The sequence below is a fragment of the Antennarius striatus genome, chromosome 23 (genome assembly GCF_040054535.1).
Source record: "Antennarius striatus isolate MH-2024 chromosome 23, ASM4005453v1, whole genome shotgun sequence".
NCBI lineage: Eukaryota > Metazoa > Chordata > Actinopteri > Lophiiformes > Antennariidae > Antennarius > Antennarius striatus.
The window spans coordinates 2,479,845-2,503,640 of NC_090798.1; the positions used below are offsets into that span (position 1 = coordinate 2,479,845).

General features: G+C 40.1%; 3 protein-coding genes across 5 annotated transcripts; all 3 read left to right on the forward strand.

Annotated features, from left to right (window-relative positions):
- Nucleotides 1-347: 347 nt before the first annotated feature.
- kcnj10a (potassium inwardly rectifying channel subfamily J member 10a) lies at nucleotides 348-11,858 on the forward strand. The gene is made up of 7 exons (XM_068308112.1): nucleotides 348-657; nucleotides 763-832; nucleotides 6,367-6,759; nucleotides 6,843-7,054; nucleotides 7,379-7,510; nucleotides 7,857-8,034; nucleotides 9,944-11,858. Exons 3-7 carry the CDS (start codon nucleotides 6,375-6,377, stop codon nucleotides 10,339-10,341), a joined length of 1,305 nt encoding a protein of 434 aa, XP_068164213.1. The 5' UTR covers nucleotides 348-657; nucleotides 763-832; nucleotides 6,367-6,374; the 3' UTR covers nucleotides 10,342-11,858.
- Nucleotides 11,859-13,411: 1,553 nt separating this feature from the next.
- LOC137590285 (Fc receptor-like protein 3) lies at nucleotides 13,412-19,106 on the forward strand. Of its 2 annotated transcripts, XM_068307806.1 has the most exons (16): nucleotides 13,412-13,539; nucleotides 13,623-13,658; nucleotides 13,751-14,017; nucleotides 14,513-14,764; nucleotides 14,871-15,134; nucleotides 15,234-15,506; nucleotides 15,956-16,252; nucleotides 16,799-17,062; nucleotides 17,349-17,600; nucleotides 17,716-17,832; nucleotides 17,934-17,949; nucleotides 18,041-18,135; nucleotides 18,364-18,420; nucleotides 18,501-18,560; nucleotides 18,719-18,778; nucleotides 18,894-19,106. In XM_068307806.1, exons 1-16 carry the CDS (start codon nucleotides 13,503-13,505, stop codon nucleotides 18,899-18,901), a joined length of 2,355 nt encoding a protein of 784 aa, XP_068163907.1. In that variant the 5' UTR covers nucleotides 13,412-13,502; the 3' UTR covers nucleotides 18,902-19,106. The 2 variants fall into 2 exon arrangements, with proteins under 2 accessions (XP_068163907.1, XP_068163908.1); XM_068307807.1 differs by lacking the exon at nucleotides 17,716-17,832 and having other exon boundaries at nucleotides 18,894-19,105.
- A 406-nt stretch (nucleotides 19,107-19,512) lies between these two features.
- On the forward strand, nucleotides 19,513-23,692 carry si:cabz01074944.1 (SLAM family member 5). Of its 2 annotated transcripts, none has more exons than XM_068307809.1 (7): nucleotides 19,513-20,482; nucleotides 21,357-21,662; nucleotides 22,312-22,581; nucleotides 22,740-22,844; nucleotides 22,927-22,979; nucleotides 23,070-23,132; nucleotides 23,324-23,692. In XM_068307809.1, exons 1-7 carry the CDS (start codon nucleotides 20,401-20,403, stop codon nucleotides 23,384-23,386), a joined length of 942 nt encoding a protein of 313 aa, XP_068163910.1. In that variant the 5' UTR covers nucleotides 19,513-20,400; the 3' UTR covers nucleotides 23,387-23,692. The 2 variants fall into 2 exon arrangements, with proteins under 2 accessions (XP_068163910.1, XP_068163911.1); XM_068307810.1 differs by having other exon boundaries at nucleotides 23,070-23,117.
- Nucleotides 23,693-23,796: the final 104 nt, after the last annotated feature.

Below are 23,796 nucleotides of genomic sequence, written 5' to 3' on the forward strand. Positions count from 1 at the left end.
ATCCATTCACTGCACACCGGCCAACGCAAAAAGTGCAAGCAGCCAAGTGCACAAGAAAGGAGGCCTGTTTTCCCTGCCTTTGATTCGTAAATACCTCAGAAGCAGTGCAACAACTTCCAGGCTTGTATCTTATAACCATCAAACATTTCTATGTGAAAGTTGACAAAGGCTGAAACAGCAGAGGAGGCCCCCAGCAACAAAGGGCCCCATTTATAGAGTACAGTCAAGGAGAGACGGACGGACGGTGGGAGGGGAGTTGAATTAATGAATTAAAAATGTGGTGAAACAGCGGCGGTCTGCAGACTTTTGGGTTTATATAGGGAGGCTTGCTGGTGGTGGTGGGGTCAGGGTGGGGGCTCCAGGAGGAGTGGACACCACCAGCTTCTTTAAATTCACTCTGTCCGAGCACACAGGGCTTCCTCTCCGCTTCATGGAAGAAGAATTGCAATCTGTGCTCGTCTGATTACATAATGACCCAGTAACTGGGGGTTCGAACAAGTGCTGCCAGTACCAGTGCGCCTGGGGGGGGGAGACGCCGACTGATCGACCGACGCTTAATCCTCACCAAAAGGCCTTTTTCTTTTCCCAACCGCAGGATGACGACGAAATAGATGGACTGCAACGAGAAAAAAACACCATGTGATGTCGAAGTGAGAGGTGATTTCTGACAGAAGAGTGCATGTCGGGCAAAACGGTGAAAGTTTTCTACTTGTTCACTCTTTTTTTATTATTTTCTCCCCCCCCCCTCATTCTGCTGCATAGTGAAATTAATTAAAGCTTCAAGTTTCCCAACTTTGGTGGAAGTGATCTTCTGTTACGAGTCTACAAAAAGGTAGGAAACACACCTTGAAGTCTTTCTTTTTCCACTAATCATGACAACAAAGGACTTTTTAAAAAAAAAGATTAGTATCTTTTTTCTCTTTATTATAAAACTGTGATCTTTTTTTTTTTTGTTCTTTCCTTACGACACTTCATCGTTCTTCACTACCATGTTGTTTTAAACATTTACACAGGTGGTCAGTTCTTGTTGAGAGTGTTTTGTTTACAGCGCGATGGGATTTTAGGGAATCTGTAACAACAGAAGGTTCCACCATCACTACATCTGATTATTATCTGGTAGCAGGATTGGTAGGTAAACTGGTAGCCCCCCTAAAAACCAATAAACTTGGAAAGAAACCTAAAAAAAAACACTTCACTAGATGGAGGAAAGTTTTGGAGTTGATCTACTGAGGCTAACTAGCGTAGCCGTGCTAAATCTATCAATAGATTATAAATCTAGATGTAGCACAAGTTAATAAAAACGACAATCCAGTTTTGGCGATTAATGCAATAAGAAATTGGACTTCATCTGCAACTGTGTCGGAACTCACTGATCAAAATATAGTGCACTGTAAAACTGAAGTAAATTCAGGGTTTGATTTTAAAGCAGTTGTACAGTGATGTTCTGCAAACTGCAATGCAGTCTGGGAAAAAATAAAAGGTTACTGCAGAACTGTATGTACTGTAAATAAACTGTAAAAGAAAAAAGCATCATGGGAAGAAAAGCGTGCTAACTAGAATTTAAAAACGAATGGATGTGATTGTTAGGATGCATCATTTTACTTATTAAAGCATTTTATTAATCGATATTTTAATTTTTTGAAAATTTTTACCTATTATCATCCTTTTGTTTGAAGGTGGTCAGGTTTGACAATTTTTGTACTTGTAGTTTTCTTTAATTGCCATCAAATACCCTACATTCAAACGCAGTTCACATACTGTAAATATACAGTACTTTGTTGTATTTTGTTGTAAATTCGTAAGAATACAGTCACGATATATGCATTCATTGCTCGTGATATTAGTGTCACTGAATCCATCAGTGAACTCTGCAGGTTCATCTGCTGCCAGTTAACTTCTGTCATTGCAAAAGTTTTACAGTGTACAACTCTCACGCCAAGTCTCAAGTCGGAAACCTTCGGTCAAAACAAACTACGACTGTTTATCACTGCAGGAGTAGATCAGTCCGATTTACAGCACAGAGACAAACATTTGGCAGCAGTGGACTAAGACCAGGATGGTAGAAGTCGGTTATAAATCAGAGCCTGTAGAGCCCAGCAGCTTCTCTCTGCTGTTTAATTTAGGTCAGGCTGCAGCTTTCGGCTACTAAATCTGGGCTGAGGAAGTGGAAGCAAGACGTTTTGGGGAAGTGTTGGATTTTCACGGAGGTTCAGACAGACTGGAAACAGACACAATGAGATACACAACAGTTTGTGTGTGAAAGAGTGAATGAGAAGTTGAGCTTATTTAACCTAGAAGTAAGATCAACATATTTAACGCAGAAGTAAGTTCAACTTGTTTAATCCAGAAGTAAGATCAATTTATTTGACCCAGAAGTAAACTCAACTTATTCAACCCAGAAGTAAACTCAATTTATTTAACCCAGAAGTAAACTCAACTTATTTAACCCAGAAGTAAACTCAATTTATTTAACCCAGAAGTAATCTCAACTTATTTATCAGCTAACTATTTTAAAAGTCAGTATTTCTTTTTGAAAATAAAATTCTCATGTTTTGGCCTAACTTTCCTTTGATAGATAGATAGATAGATAGATATACTTTATTAATCCCGGAGGAGATTACATTATTAATGAAATATTTATAATATAGACAATAATTATGAACCAGAATCCTTTCTACATAGTTTACCTACTTGTTGTAAAATGATCTCATCCTATAATCAGATAATAATAAACCTCCCAAACCGAGAGCTGTGACTCTAGTTTGAACACAGTACTGTTGGATTCTCCTCTTCTTTAAGCTAACTGCTAACTACCACCACCTGCTGTTTAAGGAGTTCCATGCTACCTGTTGACATGACAACAACAGGATGGTGTTCTTTCCAAGCCCCTGATCTCATGTGACCAAAAGTCATAAACATCGGAAAGCTGCAAAACCTGACTTTTGGGCCTCTTGGGTAAAATGTCACAGGAGCATTACTCTTCACCTGAACGACGACTTAGTGCGATCCACTGCTGTCCTAGCGGTGGAACTAAACGCTCTGTCGTTGTGTTGTGCTTTGCTCTAAGCTCCTCGGTGCAGTAGATTGTCTTTTTCAAACTGAATTCTGTGCAGGAAGTTGATTCAAACCCTCATGAATGCGGATTTTAGAAGGCCTGAACCAATTCGGACTTTATTTGACTAATATTTGCTAATAGACGACTCCACAACAAGCCAGAAAAGAGCCAGACCGTCTGAAATCATTCACTGTGTCTATAATGACCCAGCAGCAGCTCATTTGTATGGTACTGATGCTGCTCAGTTTGGTTCCAGTGAGTTTGGGGTCTGAACATCTTGTGTTGGCCGAGCAGATGCCTGGTTGGCGCGTCCTGCTGATGATGGCGTGGACAGTGGTCACCGTCATTCACTCATGTTGTATAGTCTTTTCAGTGCCGAGCGCTGGCTGTTAGGGGTTTCTTTATGGGGGTGGACACTGGACCGGGGCAGCGACTGGAAGGGATTACTGTCTCCGCTGGAATACTAATGGCTGTCTTTTGTCACCGATCCGTTTCCTCCAACCTTCTCTCCACATCGCCCTTCCTCTCTCTCCTTCACCACCAATTTCTCAAGCTCTTTCACTCCTTTTGTCACCCGACACCGATTATTCTCTCTCTCTTTCCCCCTCCTCATCGCTGCCCCTTCATAATGTCAAGCACTGCAAACACACACACAAACACACACACGCACACACACACACAGTTTGACGCTTCGTACCGCTCTCCTCTCCTTTTCAAAGTTGCTCCCTCGTTCACTTAATGGCTTCACCCAGTTGTATTGTTCAATGGTGGCTTTTGTCCCTTTCATCTCCTCAAAAACAAAGGATTCTTGTGCAAACAGGACGGAGGGACGGAGAGGAAGAGATCTCACCCCGGAGCGTGGTCATCGAATGTGTAGACAAAGTCATATTACAATGAGAGGGAATCCATAAGTATGAATATCAGTTAGAACGATACACCTCTCAAACTCTGTTTTGGCTCTGATAATATTGAAATAACCAGTTTATAATGTAGATATTATTAAAGGATAACTGAACTATTCAATATTTCTCTTATAATGAACAACTTTTAAAAAAAAATCCATGCATGAAACGTATTATTGAATTTATTATGATGAATAGTTCCAATTGTGTATTAATCCACAGTTGAAAATAGTTCCAATAAATGCAATTTAATTTTAGCAGCTGTGGAATTATTTCATGTTCAAAATGACGTTAGTAAGGTTCTCCTACTTATAAACTTGCAATGATTTCAGCTTTTACAAAAAACCCCCAAAAAAACTCCAACAAATTAAAAACAAATGACGATGAAAAGATGATGCTTAATTTCACTGAAGCGTTTTAGTGTCTTTTAGCAAACTGTTTTGGTTTTACACACCAAACTTCAGGCAAAGGATCGCAGAAATCCTGTAAATGAAAAAAAGCAACACATTTTCTACACAACTAAACAAAAATCACAGCGGCAGTTCAATTTCCCCATTACATCATTACACCTAAAAGAAACAGTCCCGTGATAGTTTGACCTTCATGATGATGACGACGAAGCTCTCTTCCTAGAACTCAGCAACTCATTGGTATCATTATTGGATTGATAGTCCAATAATAGCCGGATCTAGATTAGTGATGTTTGAAGGTATAATACATCCATTTTTGTCGTGTGTGGTAGATCTTATAGTGATGACACTGTGCTATTTTTGCAAAGACTTAGAGGCACCCATGAGGATTTCTGTAATGTTAAAAGAAAAATCTGCACCCAGGGTCCCCACCAAACATAATCGGTTGTTCTTAGAGCCATAGGATACCCCTGCTAACACACAAACAAGTAATCAAACCAACAAGTGGATGGACCGATGCATTAACGTATTATAGTTGCTCGATGGGACGCTTGTCCAGTGACAGCGTTTACCTTTGAATGGTGAATAAATAAATAATTATATGTGCAGTTGCTCACTGATCCCTGCTGTGAGTTCCATGCTTTGCAAATCAAACATTCCTTCAGACAACAAACGTCATTGTATCGTTCTCTAACCGTTCTACGGAATACACAAGTGTGTGTTTACTGTCTGTGTAGGCAGGAGTTCTGTAGGGTTCAGAGTTCAGCTGGAGATGGACACGGCCAATCACATGGGCATCCTCTTGACCGCCCCTCCCTCCCTCCCTCCCTCCCTCCCTCCCTCCGCGCTCTCCCCCTCCATAACTTAGTATTCAGAACGCAGCCGTCAACACAGCTCTCTATTCATTCAGCCGGTGTGAGCTGCAGCGTGGAGAGAGGAGGGTCACAGAGGACAGGGCCAATCAGATCGTCTTTGGCTCTGGGGCTTTTGTTTCTGCCGTTTGGGTTTTGGTTTGGTTACATTTGCTCCGGAAAAGCAAAGACTGTTTGAGACAAAAGCTCTATTTAGTAAACAGTAAATGAGAACGAGAAGGAAAAAGGCGCATGGACAAAAAGACTCTGCGGCCCAGATGAGAAAAAAGGTCCGGAGTGGAAAGGCAATGTCTCGTACAATGACGATGAATGTCAATGGTACCTCTCAGGATGTCTGACACCGTCTCATCGCCTTACACCAACTGTTCTCAAGCACTTAGCTTAATGTGTGGAAGCACTATCAGTCTTTTAAAGACAGGCACATTGAACACATCCTATAAAAGACATCCCTTCCCAATGCGCCCGTGTCAGCTTCCACTCTAGGAAGGCTTCTAGACTAGATCTGCTCTCTTCCAGCCATAAGAGTGTTGGGGAGCATTGGCATTCACAGAACACATGTGCTATGAATGCTTTGTTATAATGGATTCAAATGCTAACTGGTTGGAAAGGGCTGGGTAGAGCTTAGTACAGTCTACAAGTAGACCTCAGTCGTCTGATGTGTTGTGTAAATCTTTCTGATGCGGAATAATGGCCGCCAACGTCTCTTCACCTCAGTTCAGTAGCCGCCTTGAATGAGCTTCCACTTTTAAGCTTTTAAGGTGAAAGAACAGCTGTGGTTTCAAGCTGAAAAGAGGCTTTTATTTTGACAAGGCCAGCTGCCTCCGGTGAAAGGAAGAAAGGGGCTTCAATGGACCGATAGTGGACTGTCACAACGTTAACCAGGGGTGAAATGTGCCTGGAAAAGCCACTTCACTTCTAATCCCAAATGTTCCACCCTGACATGTTCCTGGTTCATGTGGTTAAAATAGTTCCTCTCTTTCATCGGTTTTTCACACATCCTGCACTTTTTTAAAAATTTCGGCTCACCTGCTGTTCACTTGATTGACAACGTGCCCCTTTTTCACACACTTTACGACACTTCTTCTGACCTTCTGTTGTCTCATCTTGTCATCTCTAATCCCTTGTAGTGCCAGTCATGACATCGGCCACTCCCCCGTCCTCTGATGGCTCCTCCCCTCAGAAAGTATGCCACTCCCAAACGCAGACTGACATCACAAAGCCCTTATTGGGCTCCACGGGGGAGAATGGAGGTGCTGGTGCCGGGGTAGGAGGGGTAGCTGCTGAGGAGCCCAATGCCCTCAGGAGGAGGCGTCGCGTCCTTTCAAAAGATGGACGAAGCAACGTACGGATCGAGCACGTGAGCGGGCGAGGCGCCCTGTACCTCCGTGATCTCTGGACGACCTTCCTGGACATGCAGTGGCGCTACAAGTTCTTCCTCTTCTCTGCTACCTTTGCGGGCACCTGGTTTGTTTTTGGAGTGCTCTGGTACCTGGTGGCTATGGTGCATGGAGATCTGCTGGGTAAGAGGAAGGCATGCTAGATAGATATACAGCATAGAGGATAATGATTCACCTAATCCCATGAGCCTCTGCTTCTCCTCCAGAGTTTGACCCCCCCTCCAACCACACTCCATGTGTAATGGAGGTGAAGACCCTGACCGGTGCCTTCCTCTTCTCTCTGGAGTCTCAGACCACGATTGGTTACGGTTTCAGGTGCATCACGGAGGAATGTCCCGTTGCCATTGTCCTGCTCATCTTTCAGCTGGTCATCACCATGGTGATGGAGATCTTCATCACCGGCACGTTCCTTGCGAAGGTGCATGAAGAACAGAAATATTAAGACGATTTCCTTTGATACCAATTGCTATCATTTAAATTCACTGATTCTGTCCCACCAAAATATCTGTAGCTGATGGGAAACAGGAAGTCACATCACAAGTACAACCTCATGAGTTCTTACCTTATCTGTCAGGGGTTGTCAATTGGGTTTATAGACTGTCACCGTATTGATTATTACCAATCTTATCAGTCAAAGCAGTATTTATCTCAACATCAAAATCAATTATCAAAGATTACTGGTGATTACTGGTGTTTAAACCATTTTGTTTGCTGACAGGTCATTCTTTTCCCAATCCTTTAGGTCGCGCGTCCCAAGAAGAGAGGCGAGACGGTCAAGTTCAGTCAACACGCTGTCGTGTCGACTCACGAGGGCCGACCCTGCCTCATGATCCGTGTCGCCAACATGCGCAAAAGTTTGCTGCTGGGATGCCAGGTATGCAAGCTGCTTCTGATGGCCCTGTCCTTTGAGTTGCATGGGTTTTCTCTTCTTTCTCAGTAGTATTCCTCAATGCATATTGTGTGTAATGTATTTAATGAACCGTCTGTCACCTGATGCCAAATGGCTATGAAACCACTGAAACTATCATGTCAGTGACGAGCAGTGAAGAAGAGGAACAGTAAACTTGATAAGAGAACCAATGAAATGAAGCCATGCTCAAGGATTGTTGAGCTGTCATGAAGATACTGGCCTTTGCAGGTATTAAACCTGAGGCCTTTTGGTTGCAGGATGCCTCCTCCAACCTCTTGGCTACATTTACTGACTCCATCTTGGCTCCCAGGTGACGGGGAAGCTGCTTCAGACGTCCCTGACTAAGGAGGGCGAGACGGTGAGGCTGGACCAGCGCAACGTCCCTTTCCAGGTGGACACATCCAGCGACAGCCCCTTCCTCATCATTCCCCTGACCTTCTACCACATCATTGATGACAATAGCCCCCTTAGGGCCTGGGCAGCAAAAGGTAGATAATGGTTTTTTTGTAGACAGTGATTCCTTGCGTTTAAGTTATCATTTTGTGGGTACATTTTAGGTTTGTTTCATGCGAGACAAGCAACTAATAAGCTGCAAAAACAACTTTTGTACTAGGTTTGCTTACTTATTTCAACCTTAATGAGAAAAATGATGATCAAACAGATATTAAGGACACACATTATGGGCGCCTACCAATCTTTTTTGTTGCTCTAAATTGGCCATTGGTGTCTCCCAGTCCAGGTCCCAGTCTAGATGACCAAACAGTACTCAATATTTTCAAGAAACAAGTCTTATTTATATATATTTACACCAACAACAGGATTCCATGCTTTGAGGAACATACATATGCTTCTAACCTAGAGTTTGGAACTAGTTACTGTATGACAGAACATGTAATATTTCCTTGGAGATGTTTGTAATATTTTCTTTTTAAATGCAGGTTTCACGTGTCTCTTGAGAATGTACGTTCTGTTTGTATCTGTAGGTGTTTTGGTATTTACGGTCATGTGCTGCGTGCTTGGCGGCCTCAAACTGCTCGAACTTGGAGGTGGTTTGGCAACGGAGGAGAGGGTTTCCCTGGCTGGAATGTGTGTGAGAGAGACGGCCAGAGACACCCCTCATTAGAGCACAATGCTGTACAGTCTGGGGTGCCGACACAAAGCCTGCACAGATCCACTTACACAGACCTCTCAGCAAGGCATCACTGACAGACTCGGATCGCTGTTATTTAGCCTCAAGCTACTCGTCTGCAGCTGACGGCGTCTGTCCTCATGTAACACACTTCATTTTCTCTTTGTTTCCTGAGTTTCCAAAACACCCAAAGAAGGAACAGACCAACAGGCAAAGTCCAAGAGAAAAAGCAAAGCTTAGCCCAGCTGGCTACGGGCGAAAGGTGGGGTACACCCTGGACGTATCGCCAGCGCATCGCAGAGCCGGACATAGACAAACATCTGCTGTGATCAAATTTTGGAGTGATTAATTCACCTAAATGCATGTTTGTGGAAGAGGGAGGACGCAGTAGAACCTTTATGAACCATGAGTATTTGTAGAAAATTAATCAACAGATATCTGGCATCAACTGGGGGACGGACCAATCAGCCGACTCCCGCCCCTCCAGTTTGCTGCCGTGTATACAAGCAGTTGCGAAACCCAGTGTTTTGCTCCGGTGGGCCGTTGCTGGGTCTGGGTTAGGGTGAGGACTGTTTGGACAGATGACAGTGAGGCCTGTTGATGCAGGTGTGCGCTTGTATAGCTTCTACTGTAGTGAGTTTCTTGTGTTATCAGAGTTGATGGGTGACGAGTATATTTATTTTTATTTATTTATTTTTAAAAATGTGTTCAACTTTTCTGACTGGAATGTTTCCAGGCAGATTTTTTTTTTTTTTTTTTAATATGTGAGTTGAAAATTAAGAAGTCAACTCTGGTCGTGTTTGTGTGTGTTTGTGTGTGAGATCTGGACAAGTGTGTTTGGTCTGCAGGCGGTGAGTTTTTGTGTTTTGGAAATTTCAGGATGTGAAGGTGCTTTCACAGTCCACATTCTTTTTCTATGAACCATTCCTGTTTTACAAATATTGATTACTACAAAACAAGTAAATGTAAATATCATGAAATCCGAAGAAGTCCCCTTTGGTGACACATTTGGCTCCCAACCCCCAATTACTTCCCAGTCTGTAAGATTCAAGACAGTCTACGCATATTCATCAACGTCATCCATCTCAGCAGAGTAATCAGCCACCACCACCAGTATCTGAAGTCGATGGAGAGATTTCTTTTTTCACCTCGAACTTTTTGTGCTATTTCTTATTTTCCCATCTGTCTTGAGAAAAATACAAAATGTGCTTTGAAAAAATGTCATGTTTGCCTTTGCTTTTTAACCAAACACCTTCTCCTTCCACCAGGTGGTGGATGGACCGACCCGGAGCTGGCCGACTTCGAGTTGCTGGTGATTATGAGTGCCACAGTTGAGCCGACTTCCGCTACCTGCCAGGTTCGAACATCCTACCTTCCAGACGAGATACTTTGGGGCTATGAGTTCCCTCCGGTCGTCTCCCTTTCTCCTTCAGGAAAGTACGTGGCCGATTTTGCCTTTTTTGACAAAGTGGCCAAAACCAAATCCCCGCCGCTTTTCAAGCAGATCCTCTCCCCAAGTCCACCATCAAACGCATCTCATTACCGCTGCAGCAAAGAGGAGGGAGTAGATCCAGAGAAGATGCGACTGGAGGAGAGATATCGGGAGCGCGAAAGGGGGCGCATCAGAGATAGCAGCCCACTGAGTGTTCGCATTAGTAATGTGTGAAGGAAGAAAGAAACAGGAAGAAGCTGTGTGGTTGTGACACTGAGACATGCTAATGACACGAAGAAAAGAACGACGCTGCTCAAAAGAAGACGACAAACTCTCACGTCAACATATCTCAACCAGCGACAAGCCGCCAATGCAGATCTGACTTGTGGAAATGTACCAACGTGCCGTTACACCACAACCTGTGTCCCCAAATCAAATTCAACTTTATTAATATTAACATACAGGAAAAGTAAACGTACAACATCCAACTCTTTACTTTCTTCAAACCAAAAAAATGAATTGAATCTGGACTCATTAAATCATTCTATCTCGTTTTAAAAGAATAAACGCAATTCCAGCCAAATTGACTCGAGGAGCGGATTTTTACAGTGTACTTGAAAGTTTGGTGGGGATGTTAATCACTGAATCACAGTACTGTTTTTTACTTTTATTTTGGTTTTTTTAGTTAATTAAATTCCTGCAACAGGAGGGAAAAATACTGGAACCCTATTATATTTTTCAACGAAGGACATATAAGGAATGTATTGTATGTTAGGTAGTTTCTAACAACACTGTTACTCATCGCACCTGGAAATTTTGTGCCTCTTCTTTCTTCTGGGTACAAATGTTGAGTAAAATTACTAAAAGCACTTTAACTTGAAAGGAAAGTGGCATTTCATTTATATAACTAACTTTGGTACTTAATGCACTGTAATAAATGATTACATTTAGTTTTTTTTTGTGGGAGGGGGTGGGGTTGTGAGGGATCTTGCTTGAAATGAGAATTTTTTTATGAGTGTAAAAATGTGTTCATGTACAGCATGTGTTTGTGTTAATGTACATTTTTGTAGTGTATACATTTTTCTACATTTCTTTACATCCTGACATTTGATACACAACGTTTCATTTGCAATACAACATTAATTGTCGTCAACGTATGAAGCTACTTCTATAAAACCGAGCACACCCACGGTTGTTACTGCTGTACACTCGAAATTTACAAAAATATTGGTGGTTTATGTGTGCCCAATCAACTGCCTGTTTGTGTAAGATGAGTGCATATACATACAGATAGCAACATATGCATAAAGATCCCTTAACAAACACTGACAAAAAACACGTATTTATAACTACGTATAAACACATTTGACTTTTCAAGCAAAGGAATGAAGGACATCAGAAAGTATTAAAAAAAATTTAATTGTTAGGAACAATTTCTGGACCTAAAATGTTGCATTGAATTAATTTTCAGTAATCTTTTATTTTGTGCATGATGTTCTGTTTTAATTCATCTTTGCTTTCGATAATACAATTAAGATTATTAAAATTAAATCCTTTGCTGCTCCAGACAAACCCAATGAAAATTAACTGAGAGATTTTGTTGTCATTGTCTGGGGAAACTGTGAATCCAACTGTAAACATGATAAGGATCACTGATAAACCTCATCGATCTAACTTCTAAGTAAGCACAAGTGTCTCTTTTAATAAAAATGTTATTTACAGTATGTTTATTTGTGTATGCCTGATAGAGATGTGTTCCTTTTTGAATCACCACTTATTATTATTATTATTATTAGTATTTTTATTATTATTATTATTATTATAGATTGAAACAGAAGTTTATTTAATGCTATCTTAACTGCTTAAATATAATGAACAAATTGAGTTTTAGTGTTGAAGCGTGTGGGCGTGACCATTAATTATTCATGTGTCACCTAGAAACAGGAAGTTGTCAAAACGCAAGGCCTTGTGCCCCAATGATGACAAAACTGTATGTGTCGTGTCAGTCCTGCCCTAAGGCATAAATAAAATTATCAATAAAACTATCAATACAATTTCTCATAATTACAGCCACTTAGTTGTAAAGGAGATGTCCTAATTTATATTTTGACACAGAACTGAAGTCTTACCCTCAAATCCAGTGAACAACATATATTGAAGAAGTAGCTCTGGCCCTGCTTTCACCTAGAATGACACAACTGCGTACATTTATGTCTGTCATCATACCAAAAGCAACAGCAAAGACTCAAACTCAGGATCGAAACGCAACAGGAAGTCAACCCCTATGAATTTACCATGAATACTTCTGTGATATCCAGGTGTTCTACTTTTATGTTAATTATTATTTATATTATTGTATGTATTTTTAACCCCCACCTGCTAGCAACAGAAATATGCTTTTATTGATAAATATCATTTAATTTAAAAAACTTTTTAGTGTACAGTACTGTATTTTTCCCATCATAGACCAGAGCAGATGCACACATCTATACGTGAAAATCTGTTGTCACAGCGTCACCTGCTGGCCAGAGGAAATAAAACATCACAACTTTAGTTCTCCTGATAACATATCCACCCATATTGAAATATTAGAAATTAAATACTAACTAACTTTTTGGGAATAAACTGTTTTGGTCCTTTTCGGATGCGATTGGCTGCATGCATGGCGAAAAGAAGAGGATGAAGAAGAAGAAGTGGAGCCGTTGGTTTGGCGCCATTCCATCTCTGCTCCTGTGTGAAAGTGGTTGATAAGTGGACATTTGGCTAAATTAGTCTAGCATGACAGCAAAAGTGTAGTCTAAAATAAAAATAAAATTTCTAGTTTACAAGGAGGAAGACGAGAGAACACAAAGTCATATTCATCTTTAAATTCTGTGGGGATGAGTTTCAAAATACAGTGAATTTCTTTCTCATTTAAAAGTGAATTGATATCGGCTGATGACTTGAATTTCTATTTGTCTATAATTAATTTTTGCATCGCAAATATTAGTTACTGGGGAGATCATTTTTATTCCGCAAGATAACTGAATATTTCTGAATACTAATAATGTCCCTGCGATGATTAATAAAGTTGGTTACATTTTGTTGAGTCTTGAACTAAGATGTCAAGTCAAAACACCTCCACAACATGCCCATTCTTCTTGTGATTAAAATCAAATCAGGAATTTAGGACAGGGTTTCATTAATGTGGTAAATATTCTGTGGTCAAGTCTGCTCTACTGTGTGGGTTTTGCACAAGAAGGAAGGAAATGCAGACTTTAAAATTACAAGAAGAAGTTGGAGAAAACTTCCTGTACTCGTATTTGTGTGAAAAGTTTGTTCACAGTTCCTGAATTCTTCTCGAACCTGGTTTGTGCGTTCTTGACCCCCAGAGAAGAAGACTTTTCTAGGAGGGAATGAGACCCTCTGATTTTTGTGTGCTGGAGTTCATCTGTGAGTAGCGGTTGACTTTCTATTTAAATAACTTTTAAATCATTTCGTATGCTTTTGATTTCAAGTTTATGACTCTGTTTTAGCGCTGGCTACCCTCGTCTGCTTTGGATATGCTCAAGGTAATTATACGATTTCTTCAACTGAATAACTTTTTAAATACAAATTCTGTCTGTTTTCTTTTCTATCAGCGTTCCTCTCTTTATGCTTCCAGTGTCTGTAGATCCTGTGCTTTCCATTGAGCCAAACTGGTCGACCTTTTTTACTGGAGAGTCTGTTTCCTTCGTGTGTGACATGAGGGAGGGAGCTGACACAAACTGGTATTACAAAATTCTGAAGAACAACTATCTAGAACACGACAAAAAGACCTACAGACTAGGGCCCTTGGCTACAAGTGACACCGGCAACTTCCATTGCCGTGGAGATAACAAGAGGTCATATTCTAGAAAAGAAAGTAATAAAGTGTCTCTAACTGTAACAGGTAAGCCCCATGTTTATTTAAGATTCATAATCTAATTTAACCTCATGACATAGAAGTAAAGGTGAAAATTCACAAATTCATTGACATAAAGTTGTAAGTTGGACATTAACGACAAGAGAGGCCAAAAATTATGACGAAATATACAAACTGAAGGCAGGAATGGTGAAACAGGTAGCAGAAAGCTAACGGACAATTGCTTGAATAAACAGGAGGTTGATGAGGGAGGGGTCGGGGGCGCATAGAGGACCAATCACAAAGAAGCAGGACGAGACAAACACAGGAAAAGAGGGGGGGGGGGGATTTAAGATGTAAAACAGGACATAGCAATAATAGTTGTAAGGCTTTACCAACAAATCTATTATTGCATTGTGGGAAGTTGATGCAGATCATTATATTTTAGAAATAGGTTCAGAATTCAAAATTTGTATTAAATATGCTTAATTTGAAATCAATAAAATGGGTTTCTCTTCATTATTGATGATCAATCTGTTCCAGATGCTGATGTCATCCTGGTCCAACCTGCTTCCGTTCTGTATGAAGGAGAATCGGTGTCTCTGCACTGCAGGCGTCGAGAACAGGGAAACACAAAGAATGTTTCCTTCTACAAAAGTGCGTCTCTTATCGGGACGCAACTCACCACTAATGGCACCGCCAGCCTCACCGTCCAGTCGCAGTCAGACGGGAGCTCGTACACGTGTAAATTTGATGAAGGCGAAGAGTCGAAACCGCTAAAGCTGAAACTGGATTGTGAGTAACTTAAAATTATTTGAATCATCCGTCAAATTGAAGCTAAATTGCAAAAGTGTTAACGTCAATGTTCTTTTTCTTTTTTTTTTGTGGATAAATTAAACAGCACGCAGACCAAAAGCCACTCTGATCAGTGACAGACGGTACATTCCTGTCGGGGGAAACATGACCCTGATGTGTCTCGTCACAGCGCCATCTTCTGGCTGGAGGTACTTCTGGTACAGAGGCAAGAAAACCCACGAACCCGTGACCTCAGGACAGGCCATCTTCCTCTCTGATGTCAAAATCATCGTCTCACAGGGAGGAGTCTACTGGTGCAGAGGAGGAAGAGGAGAACCGGTGTACTACACCGACTACAGCGAGCCAATCGGTACTGAACCGATTGGAATCGGGGTGTAAACTGAACCCCAGTGGCAGGTTTGACCTCCTGCTTGCTGATAATTCACTGATTTCTATATTTGTCATCCAGTCACGAGCAGGTCCACCGTGGCCCTGCAGACAAGCTGGTCTGAAATATACCTGGGAGAGATGATCACGCTCACGTGTGAGATCGAGGGCGGAGAAGACACAGAGTGGGAGTACGAGTGGGTGTTACCCAGCTCATCCGGGGACAGACTCAGAGGATATATGATCAGGCACACCCCAACATCCCTCACAGAATACTACAGCTGCAAAGGCAAAATGAAAAGCGAAACGGCTCAAGCAGAGTGGAGCGACTATTTCGCAGTGAATCTTTATAAAAGTGAGTCTCCAGTCAGTCACTTTGAATCACGTGTGTCAAACCCAAGGCCCGGGGGCCAAATTGGGCCCGTCAAATCATTTTATGTGTCCCACCAGAGCATAAAAGGTCAGCGTGTCTCAAGATAAATATGTCAAAAGTGTGATTTGACCAAAACTACATTTCCCACAATGCAATAATTCAGCACATTTTAACTTTGACAAAGCCGTTGTGAACAAAGTTAACGTCCTAACTTGTGTCTGATGTTATTTTTCTTTATTGATTGATAGTTTGATCCTTGATTGACGGAGTTCTGTGGGTTTAATAATCTGACAAATTAAAAGGATTTATGTTATAAAAGAGAAACAAACAAACATGTTTTTTTCTGTGTAACTTTAATGTTTGTAACTTGTAACTTGCCCTGTTTTAAAGGCCGCATTTCCACCTTTTTACTCTGAGATGCTTCTCCACAGTGAAACCGGTGCCCGTTCTCCACATGTCAACATCGTGGCCGAGTCCTGGAGCCTCGGTCACTCTGACCTGCGAAGTCAGAAATCCATCTGCAGGCTGGAGGTTCTACTGGATGGAAGTTCTTTTCAGTGTATCGGGGAACACCCACAAGCTGCTGCCTGGCGGCGAAAACGGGACCAAGCAAAATTCTTACACTGTTGGTGAACGGGAGTTCACATCAGCGTATCTGTGCAAGGCCGGAAGAGGAAACCCCGTGTTTTATACAGATAACAGTCAAATGATGTACGTCTGGTCTGTAGGTAGGTCTGAAGAAATGGTTTTATTTTTAATTGGCTCCAGGTTCAGGTGAAGTCTGCACATAAAGAGAGCAGAAAATCAATCCCTGCAGCTTTTGCGTGACTTTTAAAAAAAATATTCAGGTCTTTAACCCTGTGCTTCATCCTACTTTAAGCTTATGCTTCACCCTACTTTAAGCTTATGCTCCACCCTACTTTAAGCTTATGCTCCACCCTACTTTAAGTTTATGCTCCACCCTACTTTAAGCTGATGCTCCACCCTACTTTAAGCCTATGCTTCACCCTACTCCTTTTTGGACATGTGGAAATCATTGCTTTGTCTGCTGTTATTGTCGTTTTGTCTATTTTCAATGGTCTTGCTTGTTTCTGTGTTCAGTCTATGTTGTTGTTTTGATCTCACATGTACAAAATAAAAAAAACATTCATTCATTCAAGTTCTTCTGTGCTGTTTGCAGAAATGTGACCGATATTATAGAACAATAAAGTATAAAATGAAAGGATTGTGCACATTATATTAAATATGCATGTGTTCTTCATTTTTTTGTTCAGATATGCAATCTGGAATATCTCTTACCGTCAGTCCTAATAGATCTCAACACTTGACTGAAGAGTCGGTGTCGCTGAGCTGCACAGGAAACTCTACCAAATGGATGGTGGTCAGATTTGGTAAAGACGGTTACCGGAGTCGCTGCACCACTTGGGGGAAGATGACCGGAAACACCTGCAGCATCCGCAGCATCCTGCCCATCGATGGAGTGTTCTTGTGCGCGTCTGAAACAGGACAGCTGAGCAATGCGGTCAACATCACAACCAGTGAGTCTGAATTATTTGTGTTCAAATATGGATTTTGCAAGTTCACAACACTGACCAATGAAATAGATTCTCTGTCTTTTCCTTTTTCCTGTTTTTGTTTTGTTGCGTTGTTGATTTTTAATCTGCTCTATGCATCATACAAACAGATATATAAAGAAAAACAGGACATATAGGAGGTATTATGCATCTCGTAATTAAATTAGCATGTTTAAAGTATTGCTGTTGCAGTTAAGCTTTTTCAACCATCTCTGAACAAAACTTTAACATGCTTGTGTGTTTTTTGCAGTCAGAGATATCATCCTGATGAGCCCGGTCTACCCGGTGGCCGAAGGAGATCCGGTCACGCTGGGCTGCAAAGTCAGCACAGGAAACAAACTGACCAGAGTGTATTTTTATAAAAATGGCATTCTCCTTCAAAACAATACCGAAACTAACCTGGCTATTCCTGCAGCGTCCAAGTCAGACGAAGGCTTTTATAAATGTGAGGTAAACGGCGGGAAGAAGCTGACGTCGCGGGAGAGCTGGATGTCGGTGAAATGTGAGTAAACAAGAACAATTAGTTTCTATCACAGTGTCATTGATCTGTTTGAACCAAGAAGAATGAACATTGATAGTTTCATGTTTAAAAAAAATGTTCATTTAAATGATCCAAGCGATGCCTGGGACTCAGAGTGCTCCTTCCTCTGTGCTGCTGATCGTTGGGCTGGTTTGTGGAGTTTTATTGATCATTTTCCTGGTGCTGTTGCTCTATTATCACATGAAGTCAAAAGGTGAGGCATTATCTACAGATCTTAGGTCGAGCACAGATGCTACTGATGTTATCGCATGCAGAAGTTTGAAATGCAGTAAATGTGTTGGGTTTTTTTTACAGGTTCCTGCTGTAGCAGGTTGGTGCAACACTCTCCTCTCATTGTCAGCATCACAGCAGCACATTTCTTGCTCCTCATGATGTCTCCTGCATGTGTGCATCGTGTCCAGGTCCATCTGGTCTCAGAGGACCAATCAAAGCTCAGACACGGATCACATGACCACTGAGGATGAAACTCTACGCAAAGATGCGTCTCTTTTCCAAGGTCAGATGTGATCCTGATTCGGTTGTTTTCAACGCTGCAGTATCTGGTGGTCCAGAATTCATACAGGGGATTAAAATAATGAAGATAACAAGTTAATTTTCAATGCAAGATGTTGCTCGTCTCTGTTATTCAGCTGAATGTGTGCCGTTGAAGCAGTTAGAAATCCTAGAATAAGATTTAATGTCAGTCGAAAGGCTTAAGAATGCTTTATAAATGTCTGTATTTCAGATAATTTCGGTGAAGTCACGTATTCTTCGGTTGTTCTTCGGAACATATCTAGAAAGGGTGAGTATAATCACACGAGATACGTCTGTAGGGCAAAAACACATTGTTATATTTATGCATTCATCTGTTCATCAAAACAGTGAATAAAGAAACGGACGACACCATCATTTACTCCAACATGAAGACGGGAGAAGCTGCTGGTACTGACTTTGTACTTGTAACCATAAAATTTACAACATCCCCTTTCAGCTGTTTGAAATGTCTTCTGCTATTTGCTCTGTGATCATTATTTGCAGTCCTTTATATCAAAGTGTATATATATATGAATAAAAATATATAATATTTTTTGAATTTGTAGGAAATTCCAATTCTGATGGTGAAACCATTTATTCTCAAGTCAGAACTGGAGCAGCTTCAGGTAACAGTGCATCCATTAAGTGATGTGCATACATTCACTTTATTTTACTTCAATTTAAATGTCTGATAAAGGATTTATTAATATTAAATCTCTCTTTCCTTTGCTTTTCTTCCAGATCAATAAGACCCATATCAACAAAAACCTTACGATAAAGAATGATATCAATTTGCAAATCTTTATATTTTAAGTCATTGTGGTCAATTCAGCTTTCAGTATTTTTTTTTAAAGGAAGTATGGTTTTATTCTTCTGTTGTCTTTCATAAGTTTGTAATATTTTTGTGCAGAAAATATTTTCAAAATTCTACACCTTAATACCTTCCCTAATATATCTTTTATTGAATGTATAATATATACTGTATGATAACGCATCCCATCTGTTTTGTGTTTGTTTGTGTATGTGATCATCCTGATCTCTCTTAACAATAAAATGTGAAGTGACAGATTTCATATGGGTAGATGGACATCAGAGAGATTTTTAGGACATGAATGTGGGATTCATTAGTTTTAAAAAAGAGAAATCAACATGATTTTAGATATGAATTGACCTGACTTTAATCTCCACTTGTGTGTTTGTGATCCTGAGAGCTTTGGAAGTTTACCCTTAAACCAGTTTTATGTTGCACATCCGTTTAGTCAGTGTCAAACATGATACTGCAGGTTGTGAAATAGCTGGGTTTTTTTTTTGGTTTTCAGTTTCCTTTTCTTTTAATATGGTGTGAGAAGCGGGGGTGGGGGTCTCTACCAAGACACTGAACGCCTCCCGAATTTATAAGATGTGTTTCAGAACTGCTCCACGAGACAATCCTCATATTCTCTGGATGTTTTGATAAGTTTAAATATCTTAATCTTCAGTGAGTTAAAAAAAATTAAAAAGAAAAGAAAAGAAACGATTGTCTCATGAAAAGCCCCACCATGAGTGGATCTCAAAAATTTCTGTTGTGTCAAAGTCAGACAAAATCTTCCTCTTGTCGGAATCCTCAGTGATATATACTGTATGTAAATATGTAAATATCGTCTTTACAAATCGCTAAAACTCAAGGAAACAACACGAGCTGGAGGCCCAGGAGGTGCAAATCAAACAAACAAACAAACAAACAAAAAGGAACTGCTTGAAAAGCAAAGTCTATTTAGATAATTTCCGTGAATTTCAGCTCGTTCGGGTGGAATAAATTGAATGTAAAGTCAATGGACTCACAGGAAGGCAGGAACCCTTTAGGTTCATCCTGACATTAGTTTCAAACCAATCATCTCTTTCACACCCTGAGCCCACCACGCATTTCACACAGGATCCTTAGTGCGTTACTGGGTTTACACCCATCAGATCGTTGAATGATATACTACGGATTAAGATTAACGATGATCACTGTCCGAGTTAATTGAGTGAGATGAGACTTTTTAAAAAAAAAGTGTTTTAACTCTCACTATTTCAGCTCAGGCCAGTCTGATTCTTCTGCTTCTTCTGTACAGGAACTCTCACCCACTATACAACACACACACACACACACACACACACACACACAAACTCCACCCCCACTCCTTCACACTCCTTTAGTGCTAACTTGTCTAAGTACAGTTGGATTTACCAGAAGAGGAAACACACTTTTGCTCGTCTCCCCTCGGTGATGATGGCTGGGGGTCGTCTTCATCGATGCAGCTTCTCCTTCATGTGCCGCTGCGTGTTGCTCCTCCAGGTCGGCCTCCATGGTATGAACATCTCTGAGAAGGTTATGAGTGTTTAACATTTACTCTGGCCTGCAAAGATTATGTCAAAAGAATGTCAGTGATTGTTATATGCAGACGGTGCTCACTTATGTAGTGGTTGTGGATGCATAAATCGAGTCTATATTAACCAGATTAAATCTTTTAAACGGAAATGTTTAGTTGTTTTATAATATTCACATGATAAAAGGAACAGATGAACATTTCCTGACTAACCGCTTCCCAGCACTGAAGCAAAAGTGCTGAACAGCTCTGAGCAAAAAAAAAAAGAAGAAGACTTTAGAGGCACATTTATCGCTGAGCACACAGATTGTGGTTTGAGCTCATTTACCCGGTAGTTTTAAGGTCTACTCTTGTGCAAAAACACTAAACTGTGATATTTTAATTCTGTATCTTAAACTGATGTCACACGACTGACACTAATATATTATTCCTCATATGAGTTGTTTTCTGATATTTAACAGGGTTTGGTGAGACGATTGTGCATGTGGATGAACTTTTATAGCTTATAAGAAATTATGCAGTGACTTTTGTTAACGGAACAGCCTTAAGATGAGGCTTTTCATTTTCATTTAATTGGGATAATTACTATAAAACACTGGAAGAATTGGCTTCATCCCAAACAAGGAAATACTGAATTCTGGAGGAGATCTAGATAAGGTTTTGGTTTTGTTTTACTTAGTTTTTCACTTCATATTTTCAATACAGATTTGCATGAAACTTTTATCAAAGATGGGAAGCAGAGATGAAATAAATTCCATTTAAGGGGACCAAATTAATCTCGAAACTTCATAAAAACAGTTGACAAATAGTCCCGTTGAGGCGGGACGCATTCACTTCTGCTTTTTGTTTTTTTCAGGCATTGAAACTTCCAGTTGTCAAACTCCAATCCATAAAAAAGTTGGAGACGCTGTACAGCTTTCACCATGCTCACTGCCTGAGGGGGTTGTCACGGCAACATGGAAATATGGAGAACAGATGATTGCAGATATTGATGAAAAAATTAATGAAAAGCAGTTCAAGGACAGATTAAACCTAAATCGTATGAACTTCACTTTAACGGTGAGCAACCTGACTATCCAGGATTCTGGTCGTTTCAGTTTTATCTCAGCGGGGAGGAATAATCAGCAAAGACCTACTGACATCATCACTCTACAAGTTCACGGTAGGACACTTCAAATTTTAACTAATGACTCATACAATCGTTTATATGAATTATTTAAATGTTTCCTCATAGATTAAAAAGCCCTGTAGGAATTATGCATGAAGTGATTAGAACTAATCAGTTATAAATCCTTAAATGATCAATCAACATACTAGCAGCTGAAGGCAAATTCAGAAAATGATATCGGTGTGATTTCACCTCACTTCTGATATAAAATTGATAAATTACTTACATGACTAAAAACTATGTATTTCTACAGAATAATTTCTGCAGTCTCCAAAGCAGTAAAGAAATGCGAAATTTAATTATATATGCGAGTTACATTTTCTGAAAAAATAAAATAAAATAAAAACAATTCCCATTGCTTTTCCCTTCCTGGGATTTGTAGGATAGAAAAGATGAATAAAATTTAATATAGTGTTCATTTGAAATCTATCTTTACCACAAAAAATCATAATTGATCATTAGTTTCAAAACATTTGAGTTTTCAGTATTTTAATAGACGTTTACAAAAGACTAATTTAATTATTTAAGCTGATGTAAATCCTATTTAATGGGTTTCTGTTGTCTTATATATGAATGTGTTGTGTATTGTTTTTTATTTACTACATGTATAATGAATTACCTGAATCTCTCTCTCCTTCTTTAGAGCCAATAACAAACAAACCTGTCCTGACTTCTAATTCCACCTGGCATCCATTGAATGACTCCTGTACGATTTTTCTGGACTGCGATGCAACAACGTACAGAAATGTCTCTTATTTATGGGCCGTGGGAAATCAGACGCTACACGGCCCACGGCTGCGATACATCATCCGGCCACAGGATGGCGACATTGAGTTCTCCTGCACCGTTGACAACGTCATCACCAGCATGTCGGAATCCACGACAGTGAAGTGCAGCAACGAGACGCGAGAGAGTACGCACAGAAATTATTTATAGGAAACCAACATATTCATAATAATTTCTCATCTATTTATTATTTTAGTGATGTCATGTACGGCAAGCGACAGGAATCATTCAGTCTTTTACAGGATGACGTCTGAAAACAGAATTATGACGTAATCCATATTGCAGGCTCAGCAAATACTGCGGTTCTCCTGAGTGCAGCGGGGGGAGTTTGCGTGATACTCGTTGCGGGAATAGTGATCTGTGTTTGTCACTGCAAAAGATGCCATACAGGTAAGAGACTGTGACTTTTTAAACTAATTACTTTTTTAAAGTCATAGTAATTTAAAGACTCTTTTTCTTTTTCCCTAATCAGGTCTTGACTCAGATGATGCCACCGAACAAGCTGCTATCTACGAGGATGTCTTTGTAAGTTTTAATTCTAAATCCAATACTTTTCACCCAAATCTGTCAATTTTCCACGTTAGTTCTTTATGTGACGCACATTTGAACCCTCAGGAGGTGAAGACCTGCAAAGTGAATGAAAAGACTGACAACACACCCAGGGTGAGAGCAGAGCGGGTAGAGTATTAATTATGAGACATGTTTGTGATTTTATAATGTTACTATCATTCAGACTTCAATATAAAATACATATTAAAATTAGATTTTCCGTTTCAAGTAATCTCGAAAGGGAAAATTCTGAATGCTAGATTTTTCCTCCTGATGTACAAAGTATTTAGGGACTAATTTCCTTTTCTTTGTCACTCAAGCTGGAGATGGTGTACGACAAGATCCAACTGAGTCGCATTAAAGAGAACAAAGATGTCATATAGAGTTCCACAATATGGAGCCTTTAGTTTTTACTTGAAGACGACAGAAGAAAGAAACGATTAAGTCCTACAAGATGACACAAAGATGCAACAGTTTGCATGCAGATAATGTAAAAGTATATTTAAATGCTTTGTAAACTTCTGATTTGGAGAGACTTTCACTTGTTTATTATTTTTTTTACAGAAAAGTTTCATTCTAAATGTGTTAAGTTTTATTTATAGTGCTGTAAATTGTGTAAATACACAGATATATTTTTTAAATGTTCTATATGTCCTCTAATAAATCCACCACACTAACAAAATGCAAATCTGTTGAGGGTGATCAGATCATGCTTTGTTTTAATTGGCTTTTTTTTTTTTTGCTAGCACATTGCTTTTATTCCTTTTCTGCTATGTTCTACAAGAAAAACTCA

Bases quoted from the DNA above. Each gene is read 5' to 3' on its own strand.
- LOC137590285 (XM_068307806.1), top strand. From the start codon at position 13,503: ATGAGACCCTCTGATTTTTGTGTGCTGGAGTTCATCT. The intron at 13,659-13,750 runs GTAATTATACGA...TTATGCTTCCAG, and splicing joins CTGCTTTGGATATGCTCAAG to TGTCTGTAGATCCTGTGCTT. The intron at 18,421-18,500 runs GTGAGTATAATC...TCATCAAAACAG, and splicing joins TCGGAACATATCTAGAAAGG to TGAATAAAGAAACGGACGAC.
- kcnj10a (XM_068308112.1), top strand. From the start codon at position 6,375: ATGACATCGGCCACTCCCCCGTCCTCTGATGGCTCCTCCCCTCAGAAA. The intron at 7,055-7,378 runs GTGCATGAAGAA...CCAATCCTTTAG, and splicing joins CCGGCACGTTCCTTGCGAAG to GTCGCGCGTCCCAAGAAGAG. The intron at 8,035-9,943 runs GTAGATAATGGT...TCCTTCCACCAG, and splicing joins TAGGGCCTGGGCAGCAAAAG to GTGGTGGATGGACCGACCCG.
- si:cabz01074944.1 (XM_068307809.1), top strand. From the start codon at position 20,401: ATGATGGCTGGGGGTCGTCTTCATCGATGCAGCTTCTCCTTCATGTGC. The intron at 20,483-21,356 runs GTATGAACATCT...TGTTTTTTTCAG, and splicing joins CCTCCAGGTCGGCCTCCATG to GCATTGAAACTTCCAGTTGT. The intron at 22,582-22,739 runs GTACGCACAGAA...TCCATATTGCAG, and splicing joins CAGCAACGAGACGCGAGAGA to GCTCAGCAAATACTGCGGTT.